Source organism: Chironomus tepperi, unplaced genomic scaffold (assembly GCF_022539635.2).
Source record: "Chironomus tepperi strain 1889 unplaced genomic scaffold, CSIRO-AGI_Ctep_v1 contig_418, whole genome shotgun sequence".
Lineage (NCBI taxonomy): Eukaryota > Metazoa > Arthropoda > Insecta > Diptera > Chironomidae > Chironomus > Chironomus tepperi.
In genome coordinates, this window is record NW_027226540.1 from 413,995 (window position 1) to 434,256 (window position 20,262).

The 20,262-nt window shown below is 33.3% G+C and overlaps 1 protein-coding gene across 3 annotated transcripts in view; it reads left to right on the forward strand.

Moving 5' to 3' along the window:
- The window catches only part of LOC139097264 (dual specificity calcium/calmodulin-dependent 3',5'-cyclic nucleotide phosphodiesterase 1A-like), an 89,094-nt gene extending 71,037 nt beyond the window's left edge, over positions 1–18,057 (forward strand). For all 3 annotated transcript variants that reach the window (XM_070649055.1, XM_070649056.1, XM_070649054.1), the window contains 4 exons: positions 11,260–11,509; positions 14,178–14,340; positions 15,024–15,986; positions 17,359–18,057. In XM_070649055.1, coding sequence (XP_070505156.1) covers positions 11,260–11,509; positions 14,178–14,340; positions 15,024–15,986; positions 17,359–17,444 — 1,462 coding nt within the window. In that variant the 3' untranslated portion in view covers positions 17,445–18,057. The remainder of the gene's footprint in view (positions 1–11,259; positions 11,510–14,177; positions 14,341–15,023; positions 15,987–17,358) is intronic.
- Positions 18,058–20,262: the final 2,205 nt, after the last annotated feature.

Genomic DNA, 20,262 nt, shown 5'->3' on the forward strand with positions numbered 1-20,262 from the left:
CAAATCCTTGTTATATCGAGAATACTCTACATTATGACTTAGAGATTGATATCTCTAGTGGAAATAGAACCTATGTCCTCACAAAAGGGTGATACAGAAATCCTGTCTATTGTGTAACCATTCGGCCACAAAGGCCTTCCTCTGGCACTGGCGGATCTAGTCATATATGATTCAATTCAATAAAATAACAACTTTTGCATATTTAAGACACTTAATACGCTCATTTAAAAAGATAATAAGCCTCTACCGAAATTGCACACGACATACGGTTCATGGCATTTCCAAAAATTTTCGACAATACTTTAGTACGCCAAAGCACACAAATTGCCCACCACTGAACTAACTCTTCCAATATCAACGAACAATATCCAAAATATCCTCAAAAATCCTCTTCAACAACTTCAATGGCTTCTAAAAATAAGCACACAACTTACGCCCAAGTACAGTTCCAAATCAATTCCGTAATCAACCACTCATTGCACAAATACACATGTTTTTGAGTAATCGATAGGAATTGCCCTTTTTTACTGATTTGTAATTTATTGAAGCTTGAACAAAATTGGAACAAAACCCAAAGAAAAAAAAAAGTAATTCCGAAATTTCCGATTTTTTCAAGCATCAAAAATCGATTGTTTATGACAACATAAATTCCTCTTGTTCTTTAAATGTGCCACTCGATGTGAAAGGAGCTGAACTCATCTTTTTTGTGTGTAATTCTGAAGATATTTGAGATGAGAATGAAGACAACTATGATGTTGATGTTAATGTTATTCCGCTACTTTGTCATTCAATTCAAAATCATATTATGTCACTCATATTATTCACACATATGTTACAGCAGCTTCATGAACATCACAAGTTGGATTCATGGATCATGAAATATGGAATAAATTCGCTGAATAGAAAGTAATGTTATGATGGCACATTATGTTGTGTACGACTTTTTATTTTGAATGTTAAAGACTTTTATTACAAATCAGTTACAACAGTCATAAATATGAATAAATAACTATGAATAACAAAGCGGAAGTTATGATGAAAGGAAAATTTATTGGCCATTAAGTTGGTTGTGGAAAATTTGTTGGATGATTTGATGAATTGTTAAGCATGACTGTGCATTGGATTTGTGGGAATATTCTAGATCAAGATGGGGTTGTGGAAAATTAGGTCAGAATGCAGGCATTAAGCATCAATTGCTTTTGGATTTAGTAAAGGAATCTTGAAATAGAAGTGGTCGAAAAAAGGGTCACAAATTTTGAACCTGACAGACAGAAAGACAGAAGGACAGACAGAGAAAGTCCAATAAAAGCATGTAAAATCCAAGAAAATTCCACATTCAGTACGAAAAATCATCGATTTCATTTTGGGGCTGTTAAAATTAGCATTGAGAAACGGCTGTCCATCGTTACCCTCTGTCCCCAGTGGCAGACATGTCAACTCTTACTAGAATATTGCGTAGCAATTCATGAGTTTGAGAATGAATCTTACTTATTTACTTCGATGGCCGTAAAGATCAACTGTTATCTATAGCCTCCCTCAGATGTCGCCTAAAACTAGTTCAATCGCCGGCTTCCTCATACCATTTCCCAAGAATGAGTCTGCAGCTTACATACTGTCTATACAATCAAAAATCATTCAGATTCCTCCCTAATATCCTCCCAATTCCTTTAATAATCCCCAAATACAATGACTATTCCAATATTTCATAACCACACGAATCTCTATTGATTCCATTCAACAACTTCTGATGAAAATGGATTTTTAATTGAAACTTACATCACTACTTCATTCTTATGAATTTTATGATCGAATTCTCCCGATGTAAAATCTCACTTATCTTGATTAAATTGCAATTTTCTATTTTCCGTCTACAATACAATTCAATGAGCTGCTCTTTTTCTGCACTCTACAATGATTAAAGCACATACAATTGTATTACTAAAACGGAATATAATGGAAAAAAGTGAAAGAATCCCTTGAATCATCATTGAAGATGAGAATTAAGCAACTAAAAGGTGAAATCCTCTATTAAGGTGAACGTTGAAAATGAAAAAAAAGGAAACTTTAATTAAGAAAATTAATTAAATTATTGCATGCTTAAGAATGCATTGGATTGTTTCGTCCTTTTGATTAATTTTCATTCATTTAACTTTATGACTTGGTAGCGTTCCTCAGATTCAATTAGATCTGACCTACATTGAGTGGTGCAACTTCTGTTTAATTTACTGGAATTGATGTTTTATTGAGAATTGAATTGATGCAGTTTGTCTAAATGACATTTAAGGGTGTTTGATGTGTCTTAAGAATTCAATGGGTAATGATTAGGGTGGAGTCGGAATCATCTTTTAGCTTCATCGAATCCATAGAATCCACCCACATCAGCACAACCTGTTAGCTTGAACATTGCTGCGTTGCCTTATTTACGGTTAGACGCAAAATTGTTCTGACGGTACTATGACGACGGATTACTAACCATTTTTATTGCGAAGTATGCAGTTCGCAGCATTCTGCTGCTTGATATGGTTTCTGTCAGATGATTCATTCTCAACAAGATGAGCTTACAAAACGAGTCGTTTGTAAATGACTGAAAATTAAGATTTTTAGACCCTAATTTAATTCATGCTAATTAGAATTTGTTCGTAAGGTACAACTTGATATGATGATTACCCAATCGCCACACGTTCAACATGACAGCTGCATGGCATTCAAAAGGTAAATTTTATGACTGTTAATATGAAAATAGCCACATGGACGTCATATACCAGCCACTAGGCTGTCATGAGTAATTTGAGCTGAGCAACTTGTCTTTGCAATCATTAATATTGAACGTCATTCAGGAACAATCTAAACTAATTAAAATCTGCGCTTTATCCAACAAACCCCAAATCAACAATGACCTTCCAACTGATTTCCTTCACTTCTTCTCTTTCACCTCTTCATTCACACCTACCCCCCATTAAAGTAATGTCAGTAAATGAAATTTGAAACTCGCGGTAATCTTAATTAAACACTCCATGAAATGAGCAAACGTAAGCAAAAAAAGAAAAGTAGAGCATGAAGCAAATCTTTATATTATTCAGTGCTCCTTAATGTTAAATTAATTATGAAATAATAAGAAATTCATAAGCAACAACAAAACATGAATTTTGAGGCAAGGAATTTTCCTCATTTGAAAAAAATTTTCATTTAAAATGAAAAATTCTTCTGGAAAAAATTTAGGGGTAATTAGGTAGGGAAGGGGGAATGGAATCAAATTCTTGTTAATTTTTAATGAGTCACATTTATAAAATGTGGAATGGAATTCTGTCTTAAGGAAGTCAGTAACCGTGAAAATGATTATTAAAGAGCAAATTCCTTATTTTTGTCGATTTCCTTTAATTAATCTCGTTCCATTTGCATAGCAACTCCATTTCTACTTCTATTGTACACGAGAATATCCTGAAAAGTTTTCTGTTCCTTAATTATATATGAATATGATACCTACATCATCTAGCTAAGTTTGACTTAATTATTACCAAATTCGTGGACCGTTGTGTAGGCTGACAGTATCACAGACTGACAGATTAATGAACAGGACTGTTAACGAGAAGACTCTTTGATAGATTGATGGGTTAACAGACTAACTGAATGACTGACAGACGGGACTATGAAGTCGTAGATTTTAGACATGATGGACGCACGTTATAAAGCTGATAAATTAATGTTGAATTTGATTAATTAAATAATGGAGGAGTTGAAATATGAGATGAAACTTTGATCTGAATGGCAAATAGTGGTCAAGATGACATGAATTGATTTGAATTTTTAACGCAAGTCAGTGTAGAAATGCAGAATCTGTAAAATGACGGCTTTTCATAAAGATGCTATTTTGGATTAATCCATATTCAGGCAGAAGTAAATAAATTGCAATTTTCATAGGAAAATTCCGAAAAATCTAAAAAAAATTGATTATAAGGATCTTAAAAATGGTCTTTATTAGAGTATTTGACCGTTAAGATTGACTCTATGACTTCTTTTACCATGTATCTTATATATTTACGTTCCCGAGTGGACAGCTTGGCGACATATCTAACCATTTGTTAACAGTACAATCGATCAAGTTACTATCTAATTATTATGCTAAATTGTCTACACTGGGAACTCTTGAGAGCCGAAACCAAGATTCTCTTATAATACTCATCTCGTGATTCCTTTGTAGTATTAGTCTCAATCCCGGTCAAGTTCCACTCTCTGTTTCGATTTCGAAAACTCGTCGACATCAGGACTTCAGGAAACCAAACTTGTGCATTTGAAGTAAGTTAATGGTTGATTGTAAGGAAATAAATTAGTCTATAACTTAGACAGCATTTCCGTGCTTGAAAAAACCAAAACTTTAAAAGATCAATAAAATTCAACCCAACAAAATACCCATTTAAATAAATTCAAAATTTAAAGCCAGACCCACATTTTGAAAATATTTACACAAAAATTAAATTCATTTACATAAGAATAAAAGCACACGTATGTTCATATACCAAAAAGAATTTAATATCAAAAATATTTACCAACATAATAATGAAAATAAATTTCCTCAACATTCTAATTTATTTCACTTCCTTATTGAATTTTCGAAAAAAAAAAAATATTTTGAGGAAAAATTCAATAAAGTCTATTTTTGGCAGGCAAGACTAAGCAAAACATTTCTCCTTCACTGCATAAACGACACATAAAATTAGTTACAATGGAAAGGAATAAAAAAAACGTCATTCGTGTATGTAAATTACTTTGTCAACACATTCCGAACGAGCTATCGATTATCTTTCTATTTTCATTGTAACCTTCTCATTCTCGACTTTCTCATTTCCTTCCTTCCTTCCTTAAACGTAAATTGTGTTTAGACTCCTTGTTAGTTGTTAGAGAAATAAGCTTCCTCAATCGATTTTCTTTGATGCTTGTTCCTTGGAGCGGTTTGATGAATTTTTGAAATTAGAGAATTTTAGAAGGAAAAGTTCTAATTTGAGGATGTTAATTAAGGGTATTCTGTGAAAAGTATCAGGCAATATGCAAAATAAATTGATAATTTATCAAACTCCAAGAACTTGAACCCATGCCGAATAGTATTTCGTTGGCCGTACAAATCATCTGTGATCCATGGCCTCTCACAGTTGGCCTATCACAGACTGCACTTAGCAATAACCGATACCAAAGGCTTCACTGTCTCTATCATAGCCATAAGTCGGGTTGTCGATTCAAAATCCGAACCCCAGGTTGGGGTGTTTGTAACTTGGTCCCGGATTCGGATAATCGACACCAAGCCGGCATGACTCTGGATTCAGAAAAAATCCGACACCAAATCCGCATGGATCTGGATTCAAACCAAATCTGGCATCAAGTCAGAGTCACGCCTTCCTAGAGCCGGATTTTTGATAAATTACCAAATATGTCCCATTCAGTCATTGTCTACAACTCACTGATTCCAAACATCCTTTATAAATTTCCCGCATCTGCTCACGACAACTAAAATTATTGAATTATGTTGAAATTATGATAAAAATCTGACACCTTATGTTGACAATCATCACTTCACTCACAATATTCGCAACAGTTGGTTGTGTTAATCATATTTCAAGTGCTACGAGCTGTTCATCAAAATAGCAGCAAGTAAATAAAGTGAAACTTCGTCTTTGGAGATTTAAAAAGCTCAGAGAATTTTTTTTTGCCAAGCATGAATGCATTGTAGCATAATTAATTTTTAATTAGTAATTGTTTGCACTGGCTTTCTCCACAAATGGACGATGAAAATGAGATGTTTATGACTTTAAGTGGTTTTTTAAATCACTTTTGAGAATTAAAACAAACAAATTGTGGTATTGAATTTCAAGTTTATTTCAATTAAATTGAAGCTCTACATCCAGCAAATTAAAACATTCATTTGATGACGACAAAGTATTTGATGGAGAGACTTTTTGAACATAAAAGCTTATAAATGAAAAATTCAGGATGCTTTTTTATTTTAAAAAGTTTGACTGATAAATAAACAGACATGCTACATGTGTGCAGTGGTTGAAAAGTTTTAATGGACATTCAGGAAATTTGATACATTGATTTCAATTTGATACACATCTGACAGAAAGATTGACGCAGAAAGATCAATTGGCAAGTGGTAGACAGCTATGGAGCTAGCTTCAGGTGCCATCAAAGTGAGGTTATGGATCACAATTGCCTGATAAAATGATCTGTTCGGTCAAAAAAGTCAGTAAATTAATATCAGGTATTTTGAGAGAGGATTTTCCAGAAACCGGAAGATCGGTTGATCGCCCTGATAGCCGTTCCTACGCATTTGATACTTTTCCTGGATCAGGATGACTCTTACATGGGATCAGATTCGATGAGATTCAATATTTTGTCCCTGAGATGGCCCTGAGATGGAGTCAGATTCAGATCTCAACCCAAATTCTTGCCAGACTGTAGTGGGACCAGATTAGATGATATCAAGCCTCAAGTCAACTTCAAGCTTGTCTGAGATGAGATCATATTCGGATCTCAAGCCAAATTCTTGCCAGGCTGTGGTGGGACTAGATTAGGTAATATCAAGCATCAAGTCAACTTCAAACTAGCCTGAGATGAGGTCAGATTCGAATCTTATGCTTTATTCTCAGTAGCATGCAATGGGACCAGATTCATTAAAATACAGTCTCAAGCCATACTCTCGTCAACCAGAATCCATGTCATTTTTCATCATGTCTACTTCACATGTATTCCGGATACATCAACAACTTTTACAAAAACTACAATAAATCAAATGAAACTACTTTGTAGTAAATAAAACATTTTTCAACACAATATTCAAAATACAATATACTAAACAAGCATCGTTCAGCACTCTCAATTCCATTATTGACAGCAGAAACCCTTTCTGCTTTCATTATCTTCAAAAATACATTTTAACTTAAAAGAGATATTTTTATCACAATCACATTGAACTTGCCATTCAAAAAGATAGTATTATCACTGATATGAAAAGCTTTTTTTCAATCAATTTGGACATGACATTGAGTGTACAATAGTGATAATGTGATTGCTTCTATTTTTGTGTCAAGTAAATAAATGAGAGTCAGAGGAGTTTTTCTTTAGTTTTGGTTGTGTGTAGTTGAAATAGATGGAAACTTAGAGAATTTTTTAATTAAAAAATGGAAAAAGGAAATGCAAAAATCTTTAAAAAGTAAATAAAATTGAAGGTGGATACTTGAAGTTTATTAAATATTGTAAGACTAAGGAAGGCGGGTCTATAATAGACATAAAATAAGAACGACACAAATTGTGTTAAAATCAGTTCTTTTAGAACTTCCAATTCGACAAATTCATTCACATTCTCGAAATATGTTCAGTCCCGAGCAACACAAATGAAGCAGCTTCCGTTACGGAGCGTTCAAGGCTTCGCTAAAGCACTTTTATTGACTCAAAACGTAAGCCAACTCTATTTGGCAGTCACATGGATGCCACATGGAGGCGATTAATAATAAACTATGGCAGAGCCTTACCCGAACAACACAGCGTGTTCTCTAAGGCACTGCTATGTCTCTATGTCTATGGTAAGACATGTAGTTGCCCCCATCGGCACAGCAACAGCTAATTTCGACCTATTTTCATGGCAAAAATGCTATTTGCGACCTTATGTTGTTCAGGTTGAATGCTCCATGACAAATCCATCCTTAACTTGTGCTGCTCGGGACCGACAATGATCGAACATTCTCAAAATAAAATTAATGATTCACAATAAAAAATATTTTCAATTCCAATAACTTTCATAAAATTTAATATTTATTGTGTAAACAAATCGATGATGAAAAAATGCCAGTTTTTCAAAAAAAATTGTCCCGGGATTGAAATCCCTACCAATAACTTTCATAAAATTTAATATTTATTGTGCAAACAAATCGATGATGAAAAAATGGAAATTGAAAGCATTGGAACAGCAGCTTTATAATGATAACTGAAAGTCATTAACAACATTTATTTCTTTACTACAACAGAAACAAAATTGATTTCATTCAATTTCAATTCAATTTATTGAAGTAATAAAAATAAATACGGGTGGATATTTTTAAAGCAGTCAATGTTGGAGTCACTTTATTGATGATATTAGTGAAGCTTTTGAAAATGACTAAATGCTATTTCATTTCAAAATATAGTAAGTATTGTGACTGCTCAAACTTGGCTCGAACCTTACTGCTTCTATTTTGCAGTAATACAGGAAAATTAAGGATGAAAATCATACTTATAATAGCAAGCACTTAACATTATTATGGATATAAATTATTCAAGTGAATTTGCAATTATTGTAAATGAAATAAATATTTCCATCACTATCCCTACAGTTCAACGACGGTATAAAGCTAATTGCTCGTAAAGAAATCAACATCGAAAGCTGAAAAGTGACAATTACGCCATTAAATGCGACAAATTGAAACTCAACAAATGCAAAAATGTTTAAAACATGTTAATGTTTAAAGTTCAGGAATATAGCCCGATTGGCACATGTTGAGATGTTGCTAAAAAGGCAGCAAAGTGGGAGAGTCCTTGTAACCCAGTGGGAGCCACTTGACGGAAACAACCAAATTTCCCTGAAGGCACAAAGCGTAAAAATGGCCGAAAATCCAATGTGAAACTTAAATTGACTCTAGCCAGAGGCCGGGATTCATTTAATCTGACCTGAGACTAGAATCACGCTAAATTGGACAGTGATTTTCGGGCATTACTACTCCGTGTGCTTTCCGGTTTACCAATTAGCTGATTTGGTTGTTACCTAGTCTTCAAATAGTGCAAGTCGGTTGATCAATCAACAATTCGACACGTTTCCGGCGTGACTCTGGCATCATATTAGATTCAAAACCAAATCCGACACCAAGTCAGAGTCACTCTGACCAGGGTCAAGATATATGAACGATCAACCGTTTGGTTCTATTCGGAATCTTATCGGCGACATTTAAATGTGTAGATATGTGCCGATCGGGTTAATTGTTTGGGATTTTCCTGATTCATTTCACTGTCAACATGATATGCCAGGTGATATGCGCAGGATATGTCAACCAATTATTTTCCTTTTATTTAAATTAATTCATTTGCAATGTAAATTTTTTCACAAAATTGAAATTAATTTTTTGTTATTTTATCTTTTAGTCAACGATTTAAACCACTCTGGTTAGGTTCAAAATAATTGAATATTCAACATCTATCAGTTTTCACAAATTCATTATCACTGCTTTTGAATGCAAATAATCAAATTATTTAAAATTGCAGCTAGAAACTGAAAATATCGCTCACAAAATGAATTTTAGGCAATATGTGCATGAATCAAACAACAAATAGCAAAATCGTGTTGATAAGCTCAATAGATGCATAATTAATTGCATTATGATGAGAATAATTGATATATAATCTAAAAAATCTAATTGTGCTTTTTATCGTGTGCATTTGTAGAACAAACACATAAAATTTATGATTTAAAATCAGATTTTTAGGTGAAAAATTAGTCATTATTGTGTGAAAATATAAAATTAAGCAGCAACTAGCTTAATGAGTTCAAACAGGACAATCTTTAATATTATTTAATTTCAAAAAAATTGAAAAATTCATAAAAAGAATCAAAGGTCATAAATCTACAAACATAAACTTCCATTTTTTGAACATAAAAGTTTATTTTTAATCAACTTAAAGGTTTTTGCTTTTCAAGACAAGTTCGGCAATGAACTTATAAAAATAGTCGAAATAAAAGAATGTAAGAAAATTTATTTTCAAAGCTCAATTTGCATTTTAAAGTGGAAGTCATGCAGAAAATAAACGAAAAAGTTGTGCATGGAATTATGCAAAAAAGCAAAAACATTCATATCACATGAAAAAAAAAGCATCGAAACGAAAGAAAATTCAATTAATTTTCTTGTGAACGCGTTTTTTGGAGAATAAAAATTGGAATTTTTTGAACAATTTGTTCTAGTTTAGGAGCTGAGATTTAAGGATATTCCCAGATGCATTCAAGAATGTATTTAAATGGTCGATTTTTGAGTATGCAAACCCTTGTAGCACAAGTTAAAAATCGACACTAGTCCAGCGTGACTCTGGCATTTTTCAAAATCAAATCCGGATCTTGCTCAGAGTCATTTCTTCCTGTATCCGAATTTTTAATCAATAATCATATTTGTGTAATTCGGGTATAATTTGCTGACAGGACACATCTATTGTTATCCAGATGAATACTTTCTTAGTAATCTCAGTTTAGATAAAGATGAATTCTGTTGGTCAAGTTCTTTCAATGAATACAAAATATATCTCTAATTAATCAAACGAATAGCAAGTTTCTTCATAAATCTTTGGTTTCTCTTAGAGAAGAGCCCAAAATCGAGTAGAATTTGTAATAAAATTTGAATAAAATTGACTGAACTCGATCATATTTCGTACAATTTCCGAATCGATTTTGAACTCTTCTATAAGATTTATACGAAAGATTAGGGTTAGGACTACGTATAGAAGTCTCGGTTTGGACGGATTTTCGAGACTTAGACCAAGATTGAGACCGAAAGCAAGACCACAAAATTATTCCTAGAAGTTTCGGTCTCGACAAATCTCGAGTCTTGAAAGTCTTGGTCTCGATCATGAGAATTCTTAAAGTTTCATCATACCAAATCTATTTTGGCAATTTTAATTCAACCAAATTCAATATTTAATCTCCCAAAAAACGCGCTCACATAAACTCAACATGCTATAAAAACTCTTCGAATTCCTTTTTTTACGATTTATGATTTTTTATTACTTTAATTTTATTTTCTTTTCTTTTCACTTTCACATTATCAAAATAAAAATATGTAAGCTAAGTAGAACAGGCCAATATGCTGACATAAAAGCATTATAAACTACAAATAATAGAGTATGCAGAGTGAATTTAGAGTGCTACTAACATGCAAAAAAAAGAAATGTGTAGACAAAAATTAATGTAGATGAAATTTGCAGCATAAAAAATTTGAAATCTTCGCTTGTAAGAATGCAATTAACAATTTTAGTTAATTATTTACACAAAATTATGTGAAAAAAAAATATGTAAAGTGAAATGACGTAAAGTAACACACGAGTTATAGCATATGTTATGTATTTTTATGAGTTTTCGATTTTTATGTTGTTTTACATAAATTTTATGCTTCAAAAAATTTGCATTCTAATGTTTTCCATTGTTTTTTTCTTCATTTTTTTCTCTTTTCGCCCCTTTTTTTTGTACTCGCATAAATCCAGGCGCTTGGCAGACGAGGACGATGAATTATCAGAAGTTCAGCCAGACGCCGTGCCGCCAGAAGTTCGAGAATGGTTGGCATCGACCTTCACCCGACAACTCGCAACAACGCGAAAGAAAAGTGATGAAAAGCCAAAATTTCGATCTGTCGCACATGCAATACGTGCTGGTATATTTGTCGATCGAATCTATCGTCGAGTGTCAAGTACGGCACTCATGCAGTTTCCACCAGAAGTTGTGAAAGTTTTAAAGGTAAATATTTACATAAAAAAAATTGTATGTAAAGAACAGGAAGAGAATGTCTGTAAAAGGAATACTGAACATTTCCGTCCTCGAGGGAATGTTGGATGGATATGAAAAAAATATGCTGTGCTCATTTTTCCTTTTTTATGCCATAAGCACAAAAGTACTCTCTCAACCATTCATACACAATTCCTACATATTTTTTGACTCAATTGCTCTTACTGCTGAGTACTTTATGATTATTGTGATTGTTTTTTTCCTGCATAATGTTATATAAAAATTCAAATTATGGAACAGGAGTTTAAGGAACAGTTTTGTTATGCGAATATAATAACTGTATGTTATCATTAATGGTAATGGCATGTGCGAGCATGTATTTAGGAAATTTCCTGAATATTTCTTAACTTGAAGTTATGGAAATCCAAACGTTTTAACACCAAAATATAGCTTCATAATAAATACTTAATGCCCGAGCGACACAAATGAAGAAGGCTCCGTAATAGAGCTTTTAAGGATCCGCTTAACATCTTTTATCAATAGCAAATGGAAGTCCCCCCTTTTTAGACTGCAAATGGCGTCCATATAAATAAAAAAGGTTTAGGTGATCCTTAAAAGCCTTCTGGCGGGGCTATCTTCATTTGTGTTGCTCAATATGAGATATTTTCTGATATTCGACAATCACTCATACAACTAATCCTGAGTGTGCAAAAATACGTTTAAACTAGCAAGAAGCATATCCAGGGAGCAATTTGGAAGTCAAACACTCATTTTTCAACCAAGGATGTCAAATGAGTTTGATGTTTTCATTATAGTTATATGTCTTCTTTTACCACATGATATGTGTATCTTCTGAGAAGCACACTTCGAAAAATTCCATTTTTTACCATCAAATGGGTTATCTACAAAATTCTATTGTACATTAGTCAGGTTTGGCAAATTTCCCCACTGACATTTTAACACTGATGCATTAGCCCATTTGTATAGAAGCATACTGGTACAAAAGCCCACTCTTACATAAGCCCAAGAGAACCTCAACGTCAATTAAACGTCTTACCACCAATAAGTTTGGGTAGCCTTGAACAAGTTTTATTTGGTTAGCTGTACATTTTGTTCTATCGACAATTGTCTCTAGAACTATACAAACCTGTCCACTTTTATTTAGAAAGGTACCCTAGCGACTTCACTGTGCTGCCCGGATATAGTTTTTCACATTTTATGCTTAAATTAAATGGTAAACTACTGGTTTTAATTGTTGGTATTAAAGTTGAATTTTAATGATGCACGCATACTTTGACGCATTCATGTATGCGAGTTCTCTGCGAAATTATAATGCAAGCTTTAATATTGCATTTCAAGCTCTTTAAAAAGGATGAATAGTTTTTCGAGTCGCAGAAATGTTCAACAAAAAAAAATCTTTGAAAACATTAAGCTCACATTGACATCCAATAATGCAGGCAATTAAATTCTATGCATTTTAATATCCATTGCCTATCTAAAGTTTTAACAGTTCAACAATACAATTTTATCCATTAAAACTGACAGAAAGTATACTTATGAATTATTGAACGTCCCTTTTTGTATTTCTTTCCTTTCAATTCCTTTCAAGCATGAAAACTTTTTTTTATCCTATCATCCTTTCAAGTCTCTTTCATCTCCAATAAATGTATGAGTGAATGAATGAAAAAAAGTTGCTGAATAAAAAATGTTGAACTAAAAAATAGAAAATGTGTTCAGAGATGGGATAATTATGCATAAATGATGAACATTAAAGGAAGTAGAAAAGAAGAAAGAAAAGTACAGTTTTGATAAAATTGAATGAAAATAGAGAGGCATAAAGTTGTACAAACAACCTTTATTGAGAACTTGATGAAATAATTAATTAAATAGAAGAGTTTTTAGTTACTTTGTGACAGGGGTGTAGCTAAGAGGGGTTTTTAAGGGAATAGGTCGGCCTCTTGGAATTAGAAAATTACGTATCGCTTGAAGTGTCAGTTTTGGCTCGATTACTCTACTTTAAAGCTTTGTAACAAAATCATGAATTAAAATCTGTATATAGTAACAAAATTGTAATTATTAGGAGAGAATGGGGGGATCCTAGCCCTTAAGCCAGTGTTGTCAAAACTATTTTGTATCACGATGCAGCTTTCTGGTTAGCAACGATCGAAACTACACACGGCATGCGAATAATCGCACTTCCAACCGTGCCACATTAATGTACTGTGGCACACAGTTTGGACAACACTGCTCTAAGCGCTACATTACTTTCGAACGTTTCCTACCCAAATAGAATGTTTTAGACTGACATCTGGAATTCAGGTTTATATAAAAACAGCAATGAATTATAAAAGAAAATATGTGGTATTGTTCATGACCGAGCGACAAAATGCTATTTGGCAACTATAATAGCTCCGTGAGTCTTCTTCATTATGTGTCGCTCGGGATAGAAAGGAATCAATCTTAAACGAAAGAATAATATGGACACTAGTCCAAATTCCATATCAACCGATAATTCACCCATTTTACAACAATTTTAGAACGATTTTTCAAAATCAAATTCGCATCCATCCTCTCCGAATTGCTCATTATTGCAAAAACCAAACTCTCAAACAGACAAAATTTCATTTCACATGAGTTTTAATTAATAATGATTTATATATTTCTCATAAATCCCTTCCAGCACCTCGACGAATGGTCCTTTGATGTTTTCGCATTAGCCGAATCGGGAAATTGTCAGCCTGTAAAATACGTCGGTTATGATTTATTAAATCGATATGGAATGATTCACAAATTTAAAGTTCCATCAGCAACACTCGAAACGTTTTTATCACGAATTGAGGAAGGTAAGCATGTGAAAAATAAATTATTTTGCATTAATCCTTACAAAAGTGTTGAACTGAATTGCAATATTTTAATGCTTACAATTAAGGAATAAAGTTCAGCCTTAAGCTACTTTAATAATATGCAACAAAGTGCCAAAATGAGCAAACATTTAAGGGTTTAATGGAATATAAAGAAGAACGAAAGTTTTCATGAAATAAATGCTCACGTTCAATGTCTATTAAGCACTCCTGCTTCACTGACCCGAATAATAATCTCACTCTGCGTTCTATTTTTAAAGCTCGATGGAAATATGAGAAAGAAGATTTAAACAGCAAAAATGTTGAAAATGTGTTGAGGAAAAACGGTAGAAGAAATAAAATACTCGAGCTGTAATTGTAATGCATTTCATGAAGTCCATTTGTAGGATTTTGCACAAATTACACAATCTGCAGTGTCAGTAGCTTTATATTACATGGGATTATTTCCTTAATAATTTGATTCCTGGATTTATCCTTCAATATCTTTAACTGCAGATTAATGAGCATTTTGTCTACTTTTGGTCACTAAATTTGGCATTTTTGACACTCATGCATCATGTTTAAGGCTGAAAAATCAATTTAAATACAAAATATTGCAATTAATTCAAATGCGCCTTATGCAAGTTAATCTAAACATTTTCTAACTTTATTCCACCTTCCCGTAGGTTATTGTCGCTTTCGTAATCCTTATCACAATAATTTACATGCAGCAGATGTTGCTCAAACAGTTCATCATGTACTTTGTCAAACAGGACTGATGCATTGGCTGACAGATTTAGAGATATTTGCAACATTAGTTGCAGCATTAATACACGATTATGAGCATACGGGTACAACAAATAACTTTCATGTTATGTCGGGCTCTGACACGGCCATGTTATATAATGATCGTGCTGTGCTTGAAAATCATCATATAAGTGCGGCCTTTCGCGTCCTCAAAGACGATGACTGTAATATATTACAAAATTTATCGCGTGATGAATATAGAGAATTGAGAACATTAATAATCGATATGGTGCTTGCAACGGATATGTCATTTCATTTTCAACAATTGAAAAATATGAGAAATTTATTGACACTAGCTGAGCCAAGTGTGGATAAGTCAAAAGCAATGGCACTTGTATTACATTGTTGCGATATATCACATCCAGCTAAAAAATGGGACCTACATCATAAATGGACAATGTTATTATTGGAAGAATTCTTTCGTCAAGGTGATTTAGAGCGTGAATTGGGCTTACCATTTAGTCCATTGTGTGATCGTAATAATACATTAGTAGCTGAATCACAAATTGGTTTTATTGAATTTATCGTTGAGCCAAGTATGGCCGTATGTTCAGATATGTTAGAAACTATATTAGCACCAATAGCACCGATAGCTAATAATAACAATAATAGTTTAAGTAATAAAGCGATTACGTCTGTAAGTGAGGATAATGCATCAAATACTCTTAATGTACCGGAAGAAGGATCATGTAGTGAAGCAATAGTTAGCACCAAAGGTAAATCATCTGATGATAAATCAAATAGTACAGATTGTGAAAAACCAACGAGATTTAAAATTAAGAAGCCATGGATTACATGTTTAGCTGAAAATAAAAAGATATGGAAGGATCAGGCAGTAAAAGGTAAATTTATTTTAATTTCCCATTAAAGACTGATGTTCAATTTTATTGAGAGAAATGGAAGGATTTTTATTTGCGCATTTTGTTATGTGCTAGGAAACTTGGTTTATATGATTTTATATGAAACTCAGTTTGGGGTGAGGGGCGGACAACTAGAAGGTAAAAAGAGACAAGAAAGTCACAGAAGTGACTAAGTTTCCGTGACAGGGTCGATGATAGGATAGTGATGTAAAAGGAATGAAAATCTAGAGACTGATGAAGCTAAGTCATCCAAATCTTCCAAATCATATTTCGCCAACTTGTGTTTGGCTGCTTTCCTATCACCTTTCTTTAATATACCATTTAAAGTGACAATCGAAAGGAATGCTGTGAATAATTCATATAGAAGCGGTGGAATGTAAGACGAGAGATTGTCATCGTTTTCTTCGACCTCTTGTGGCTTAGCCGGTTCAGCTTCAATATCATTTTTACTTAAAATTTACAAAAATACCTCTAATGTACCTTAAAAGATCCTCTTTGCCTGTTAGAGCTTGTCATCTGAGTTGTCCTCTCTCTGGTTAGAGTTATTCATAATGTATGTGTTACAAGTGGCATAACAAGACTCAACTATCCTGTTACCTAAGTTATCCGCTCCCTAATTAAAAGACATTCATAAATCAAGTCTTTCAAGCAGAGTTGCAAAACAGGCACCTGTGACAGGCAAAAACCGTTCAATTTCTTGATAATTTGTATGGATTTGTATGAAATACTATACAAATTGTTAAGAACTTATACGGTTTTTGAATGTCACAGGTGCCTGTTTTGCAACTCTGCTTTCAAGTGGTTAGAACCCCCTTACCTCAACCACTAGTCATATGAACTGAAGTGCTTTGTCGACAAAAGCTCAATTTTCATCATTGCAGAAGATTGATGTCTATATGAAAAGGATGAATGAAATATTCATAGCCTTACATTAGGGACCGTTCACTTATTACGTACTCGAGCGACAAAAATGAAGAAAGCTTCGACGTGGAGCTTTGAATATCCTCTTTTATTGGCACCAAATGGAAGACCCATTTGTTTGATATATCGGACGCTTAAAAGCTTTGGGTTGTGCTTTCATCATTTATGTCGCACAGATAATGCTTTCAAAGGGGGAGGGTGTGGTTCGACCAAAAAGCCGATTTTTCCAGTCACATAGCAAGTGAACAGCCCCTTAGTGAATACCAAAATACTCCAATTTGAGTATTTAATTACAGAACTCTATTCAGCTTCAAACCGCAACCTCACAATACAAAATGCGCAACAATCATTCCACATACGAAATTCTCTCTCAATTCATACCTGCATACATATATTCACCAAAAAATATTTTCTCTTTTTAACCTAAAAATAGATGCTGAGGCAAGGGCTGCAGCAGCACTCGAGCTTGAGAGGGAAAAATGTATCGAATTATCCAATGAATCAAAGCCTGAGGAGTAAAACACAAACACACACAACAAGTTACACACAAAATAATAATAATAAAAATTAAAATAATGAAAAAAAAATTGTAGAAAACCCAACAGAGAGAAGAGAAAAAAAAGGCACATGAATAGCAAATAAGTCTACTGCAAAAATAAATCAGCCACCTAATCTTACAATATACAATTTAAATAATTTAATTAAATTTAAATTTTGATGAAAAAAAAATTCTAAGCTAATAATAATAACAATAATAATAAAAATGAAAATGAAATTGTTGATAAATTTTCAAGATGAAATTAACTATGTTGAGGCAAATCAAGCATGTTTGTTGATTAAATCTTTTTGTCTTGTCTCTTTGTTTATTTCTTTGTTTAAAAAAAAGGGAGCATAAGCATAAACTACAAAAAACTATATTGAACATGAATATCACTACTAAAAAAATTAATTAATTCGTTATTATTTTTAGGGATCGTTCACTTATTACGTGACGTGGAAAATCTACTTTTTGACCAAATCTACCAACCGCATCCCCCTCTTTTACCACTTCATCCCTACTTCACACCCCCTTATGAGACCCCCCCTTTTAGACCCCCTATAAGACCATCATAAAAGACTAAGAGACCACCCCTAAGAGACCACCCCTAAGAGACCAGCCCTAAGAGACCACCCCTAAGAGACCACCCCTAAGAGACCACCCCTAAGAGACCACCCCTAAGAGACCATCCCTAAGAGACCAACCCCCTAAGAGACCAACCCCCTAAGAGACCAACCCCCTAAGAGACCATCCCCCTAAGAGACCATCCCCCTAAGAGACCATCCCCCTAAGATACCCTCCTAAGAGACCCCCCCTAAGAGCGTTACGTAATAAGTAAACGACACTCTTACTGTCTGTTGGCTATGATTTTTTTGTTTGTTGATAATAATTATTACCGAGTTACCTTTTTGATGAAAAAAAAAAATGCTGAAAAAAAGAAAAAAATTTGTTGTTATTATTGTAAAACCTGTTTTTTTATTCTTTATTGCTTCTTATCATAATCATTAGTGAAAAGAACCATAAATATACATATATATGTGTGTTTTGTGTGTGAGCGTCTCATTATCAACTGAATTGTAATTAATTTTGATTTGTTATATATATTTTTCTACCTTTTGCGTAACATGGCATTTTTCATAAACGATTGTTAAAATCCTTGGTGATGATGGACTTGTGATGGGTTTTTGGTGGGGATAGTTTTAATTTGGATATTTTAAGTGATTTTTGGTGAGTCGAAGTGACTCGGTGGACGAATGGTTTAGTACTTCGGTATGCAATCATTACAATAACCGACCCTGCAACCATGGGTTCAAGACTTGAAGAAGAAATGTTTCACTTGTCCTTTTTCGAATCAAATGTGGCGGAAAAGTGACCCACAGCCTACCTTTAGGCTACAGGCAGTAATGCCATTAAAATAGTAATTCTGATACCACTTTAAGCTACTGATTGCAGAGGTTTGGCGCACCCTCAATTGTTAAACAATTAAAAGTCGCGATTTGGTCTGGTGTAGCTATGGATCTCAATTATCTGACCTTTGGCTTAATGACCTTTGGCTAGGTTTGTTAGATGATTTTTTTTTTTAATACGGAAAGTAGACTTGAGGTCAATAGTATAACGGATCTTGTATCGGAATGAATGATCTACTCAATCAGTTCTTGTTAATTAATATTGAAATATAACGAACTTTTAACATTTGAAAATTTTTATGAGTAGTTTCACCCCCTTTAGTCTTTCATAATTTCGAATCATATGCGACTGCTTAGCAGTAACGTTAACATTAAATCAATCTCAAAATCAAGATAGCAAAACTAATCTTGTCTAAATTGAAACAGTTTGAATCTGTTTAAGAAAAAAATTTAGCAATTAATTACTAAATTGTATAGAAAATCGACATCCCATCTTCATCAAGAAACTTACCCCACACCAAAAACTCATCACAAGAGATCAACACAAAAAAGTACTAAAAATAAATCAAATCACTCGACTCGCTTCAGTGTTGTTATGACAATCCTTATGTAAGTAATTTATCAATTCTTTATTTCAATTTTCTTTCGCTAAACATATGATGACAAGCTGCATGATAATTTCATATGACATTGTTGCTATACACCTCCAATGATAGACTCAAATTGTATCCATGATGATAACATTTGATATGTGATGATGATTACAATGTGAAATAAAATATATTTTATGAGTTTTTCCTATAATATTTCTTATTTTATAAGTACAAAATTTGAAAATTGAACGAAATTCGATTCTTTTGATTTATGAATATATTCTTTATTAGAAGTAAAAAAGATGAAAAAAGAGACCTTTTATCAGAAATGCTAGCGAGATAAAAATGTGATGAGGGAGAGAAGAGAATGTTTGAAGTTTCTAAGGTGACAATGAATAATTTAAATGACAAGTTAAAGTGATGTCTTCATCTTTGGACTTTTTAGACTTTAAATTAGGAGATTGACAAGATTGAAGAATCAGAAATTTGTGTTGAAAATGCAAAATAATCAGGGAATGTGTCTCAATTGTGATTGAACTAGAACAATTGATGAAGGATCCAGAGATCGAAGTCAAGTTGAGCTCTTAACACTTCACTAAGAACCGATTGAAATATGTATGAAATTGCAATATCATGAGCATTGAGCGAATCCTTGTCATATCCACAACACTCCAATATAATGATTGAGGGATTGATCTCTGATGGGAATCGAACCCACGCACTCATAAATGAGATATACAGATATCTGATCTGTTCCCGAACCACTTGGCCACAGAGGCCATACCTTCGCATTGGCAGAT